Source organism: Cicer arietinum, chromosome 4, assembly GCF_000331145.2.
Source record: "Cicer arietinum cultivar CDC Frontier isolate Library 1 chromosome 4, Cicar.CDCFrontier_v2.0, whole genome shotgun sequence".
Lineage (NCBI taxonomy): Eukaryota > Viridiplantae > Streptophyta > Magnoliopsida > Fabales > Fabaceae > Cicer > Cicer arietinum.
The window spans coordinates 30,771,357-30,776,541 of record NC_021163.2 but is presented as its reverse complement, the minus strand read 5'-3'; the positions used below and the strand labels follow the sequence as shown (position 1 = coordinate 30,776,541).

Sequence of the window (5,185 nt, the reverse complement as noted above, 5' to 3'; positions counted from 1 at the left end):
TAAAATTTTCCCTTTTGTTTGAAAAGCTTCTTTTGATCTTATCTATTTTTCTCATCATTATTTGAATTTTTCTTGTAAGAAGAACTACTTCTTCATCATCTTACTCTTGACCAATTTCTTTTGAGTCAACTCTTTCATCTGGTTGTGACGATGTGTTTTCTTAAAGATTTTGAGAGGATTTGAAGGCTATTATTTTGCCTTTCTTTGCTAGTTTGTCCTCTTGCAGTAGTACTTCATGTTCTCTTATAGATCCAATGTGTTCTTCTAATTCAAGTATCTCAAGATTCTTAGCTTGACCTATGGATGTAACCATTGGTCTCTATATGATTGGAAGACATATCATAATTTTTATTATTCTATCTTATACTGAGTATGCCTTTCCAAGAGAACACATTTCATTTACTATGATTGTGAATTTTGAATACTTTTCATCAATGGTTTCTCCTTCATTTATTTTAAATAGTTCAAACTTTTGAACGCCAATATCAATTCTTGTTTCTTTGACATGGCTTGTTCCTTCATGATGGGTTTGTAGTGTATCCCATACTTTTTTAGTCGTATCGTATTCATCAACTCTTTCGCTTTCTTCCCTGCTCAAAGCACAAGACAAAATCAATTGAGCTTTAGAATTTAAAAGTACCTTAGCTTTGTATTCTATTGTCCACTCTACTTCTTTCTTTTCAGCACATGTTGAATCATTTTGATCAATTCTTTGAATAAAGTTTTCATATTTTATGATTCGCCACATTCCTGTATCTTGTGATTTAAGGAATAGTTTCATCTTAATGGAAGGTGGTCTATTTGATGACCCCCCTTCACTGATATACTTAGCTATTGGCATTGCTTCGTGAATCTTTTCCTCTAAATTTTTTTGAGTATTAATACTTTGAGGCAGACTCTTATACCAATTAAAGTAGAAATGTCAATCACAAGGAAGAGAAGTTTGAATTATGATTCCATTTTTCAAAAGTAATTCCTACTTTTAACTTTAAACTAACTCAAGATTAATCTTAGTTAAAAAAAATGTAGAACGTTCTTGGTTAGTGAAAATAAATAAAAATGATTATTTCTAAGTGTCAATGATTGTGAGTGAGAAATAATTAAGGTTAAGGAAAAGAGAATCACAAAATGATGTATCATGGTTCACCCAACGTGGGTTGCGTCCAGTCCTCACAATTAGCAAGTTTTTCCACTAATGTGCTTTACACAAGAATAATCTTGCTTTCATACAAACTTTCTTGATCACTCAGTTACAATTTTTACCTTTCAACCTTTAAAGGATTTCTTATAATTACATTTCAGTCCAGAAAAGATTTTTACATGTTACTTTTTAATCACAAAAAGGATTTTTACAAACCACTCAAATTATCTTTAAGAATGTAGTCTTGAGTTTCAAATAAAATTATTAAAGAAGGTTAATGGATCATAATCTACTCAGCACTTGTTTGAGATTGATTTTCAGCAAAAAAACTCAGTGAAAAGATCTTTGAATCTAGTGAAAGAGAATTGGAGCTTTTTCTTGATTGAAAAGCTTTAATTTCTAAAGTATGATTGTTTAAGTGATTAATTGATTGCATTTGAAACTCTTGTTGTTGTCTTTACCTTGAGGTTCTTATTATAGGCGTGAAAAAGTTGATGACATCTCATATAACCATTGCTAATCTAGATGTTCAGAGTGATGTTTTAATAGAAATGTTTTTTAATTTTATCAAGAATGTTCATGCTTTGTAAAAAAAAAACGTTTTTTTTTTTGTGTTGTAGTGAATATTGTGAGTGAGATCATTTAACAACTGCCTTTGTCAGTATTTCTGCTTTGTACGTAAGCTGAACTTTCTGCAAATGTGCACCATCAGTGGCCTTTTTATCATTTTTGTCCTAGTTGTACTTGTTCATAGGCCATCAATCTAGAGATTGATCTTGTTATTATTCTTGATGTTGTTTTGCTTCTTTTGACCTTTTGGGCTTGATCATGGTTATGAATTGCATATGATATTTGTTTCACTTAAGATATGTATATTTGGGAAATGATTCATTTCATTTTTACCTTTAAAATGAATTTCCCAGAATAGTCTTGTTTGATAAGGCTGATACTATCAAAAACCAAAATGATCTTGGTTTGCCTAGACTGATGCTGTCAAAAACTAGAATGATCTTGATTTGTCAAAATTGCTGCCATAATGTTCTTTTATATACCAAAATGATCTTGTGTTGTTGTATAGTTGCATATGATTACCTATCTTCGAATAATACACTCAAAAGCACAAGTTAAATAAAAACACAATTAGAATCATAATTAGAATTTAATTAACTTGTTTGATTATCTTCTAAACATTAATATGGGATTTTGCCTCTGTAAGACCCATAATTTTAAAGTATACCTTATGTATTTTAGTGTATTTTGGTATTGAACTCGGAGGCTTTTTAGCCAAAGTTATTAATATTTTGGAGCTTATATGACCAAAAAGATATTTTGATGCCGATTAGAATTACTCGTCGATGAATAAATTAAATTAGCTGCGGTGAATCTTTTACGAATAATTTAATGCGTTATGGGTGAAATGGCAATTTAACAAATATCTAGTTATTTTGAGATATTTGTTAAAAGTAATTAATATATATATATACATATATACATATTTGTTTGGGGAGAAAAGAAAAGGAAATAGAAAAGAAAGGAAAGGAAATAGAAAGGAAAGAGAATAGAGGAAAGGAAAAAGAAAAGAAAACTGAAAAGCATTTTCCTCTCTCCCTGTCTCGCGCGCTCATCTCGCTCCTTCCTCCGTTGTTATTCATTTTTTCTACTTTCTTTGCTTCCTTTTGTTCAAGAATAGAAACCCAAGGCTGGGTGGGTGATAGGACAAGGATTTCTCAACTTCACTCTTCCTCGTTGTTTCGAAAACAAAGAAATACGGTATTAGGGATTTCAAAACCGTAAAACACAAACCTCCCTGTTTCATCTAGATCTAAGCTTCGTTTCATGAAGAGATAGAAGGGAAAGTTGCTCACTACCACGCTACGGTGCTAGGGAACCAACTTTGGAGGCGATGTTGCGAGCAGAGATTTTACCGGATTTACTCGCGGTACCGTAATCGAACGTGAAGGTAAGGGCTCCTTCCAAAATTTTAGTTTTCATTTAGGGACTTATCTATGATTGTGTGGAAAAGAATTTTGTTAGGGTTAGAGTGTTGATTTGGGGGAAATGAATCTAAGGCTTTATGGGTAAAATCTTAGAGTTAGGCTTTGGTTATATTGATGAATGTTTCGTGGAAAATGAATTTAAACTCATTTATGTATGATTTTGAGTAAATGAAACTTGTTGTGTTTGAGTGGTGGATTGTGTTGATTTGTGTTTGTCGTATTTGACGTGTTCTTAATTAATACTGATGAAATTTGATGTGCGTATGGTTGGATTCTGTGGAGAAATGAATTGATGTGTTATGGTGTGAGTTGTGGATTGGATCTGATAATAGGTTTGAGTTTGTTTTGTGTGGAATTTGAAAACCATTAGTGTAAGACCCATAATTTTAAAGTACACTTTATGCACTTTTATGTATTTTGGGATTTTGGCTCGGAGGCTTTTTAGTCAAAGTAATAACATTTTGGAGTTTATATGATCAAAAAGTTCCCTTGATGCCGATTAGAATTACTCGTCGATAAATAAATTAAATTAACTGCGGTGAATCTTTTACGAAGAGTTTAATGCGTTACGGGTGAAATGGGAATTTAACAAATATCTAGATATTTTGAGATATTTGTTAAAATATACTTTTTATATATATATGTTTGTTTGGAGGGAAAAAGAAAGGAAAACTAGAAGGAAGGAAAAGGAAAATAAAATAGTATAAAAGGAAGGAAGGAAAAAGGAAGAAAGGAAAAACAAAGGAAAGAAAGAGAAAGGAAGGAAAATCAGATTTTCCATCTTCCTCCCCCTGCCTCGCGCACAGATTTCTCCTTCTCCTCCATTTTCGTTTTTCTTCGCTCCCTTTCTTCAAGATTAGAAACCCAAGGCCTGGTGAGTGATAGTATAAGGATTTCTTAACTTCACTCTCCCTCGTTGATTCGAAAACGAAGAAAAACGGTATTAGGGATTCAAACACAAACCTCTCCGTTTCATCTAGATCTAAGCTTCGTTTCGCGAAGAGTTAGAAGGGAAAGTTGCTCACTACCACGCTACGGTGCTAGGGGACCAACTTGGAGGCGATGTTGCGAGCGGAGATTTTATCGGATTTACTCACGGTGCCGTAATCGCACGTTAGAGCTAACGCGAAGGTAAGGGCTCCTTCCAAACTTTTAGTTTGCATCTAGGGCCTTATCTGTGGTTGTGTGGAAACGAATTTTGTTAGGATTGGAGTATTGTTTTGGGAAAAATGATTTTACCTCATGTATGTAAGATTTTGAATAAATAAAATTTATTATGTTGATTTGTGTTCATCGTATTTGGCATGTTCATACTTGATGTTTGTTGATTGATGTGTTTTGGTGTGAATTATGAATTGAATGTGAGAATTTGTTTGAGTTTGTTTTGTGTGGAATTTGAAAACCATTAAGTTAAATGAGTATTAAGAATGGGGAATCTCTTAATGTCTTGTTTACTTAATGTGTGTTTGTTTGTGAAAAATCGTTTAAGTTAACTGGGCGTTAAGAATGGGGAATCTCTTAATGTCTCGGTTACTTAATATTTGTTTTTGAAAATCGTTTAAGTTAACTGGGCGTTAAGAATAGGGAATCTCTTAATGTCTCGGTTACTTAACATTTTGTTTTGAAAACCGTTTAAGTTAACTGGACGTTAAGGAGGGGGAATCTCTTAATGTCTCGGTTACTTAATATTTGTTTTTGAAAATCGTTTAAGTTAACTAGGCGTTAAGAATGGGGAATCTCTTAATGTCTCGGTTACTTAATATTTGTTTTTGAAAATCGTTTAAGTTAACTGGGCGTTAAGAATGGGGAATCTCTTAATGTCTCGGTTACTTAATATTTGTTTTTGAAAATCGTTTAAGTTAACTGGGCGTTAAGAATGGGGAATCTCTTAATGTCTCGGTTACTTAATATTTGTTTTTGAAAATCGTTTAAGTTAACTGGGCGTTAAGAATGGGGAATCTCTTAATGTCTCGGTTACTTAATATTTGTTTTTGAAAATCGTTTAAGTTAACTGGGCGTTAAGAATAGGGAATCTCTTAATGTCTTG

General features: G+C 32.6%; 1 protein-coding gene across 1 annotated transcript; it reads right to left on the bottom strand.

Annotated features, from left to right (window-relative positions):
- Positions 1–361: 361 nt before the first annotated feature.
- LOC101496949 (uncharacterized) lies at positions 362–841 on the bottom strand. The gene has a single exon (XM_004514823.1). The coding sequence runs from the start codon at positions 839–841 to the stop codon at positions 362–364; it is 480 nt and encodes a 159-aa protein (XP_004514880.1).
- Positions 842–5,185: the final 4,344 nt, after the last annotated feature.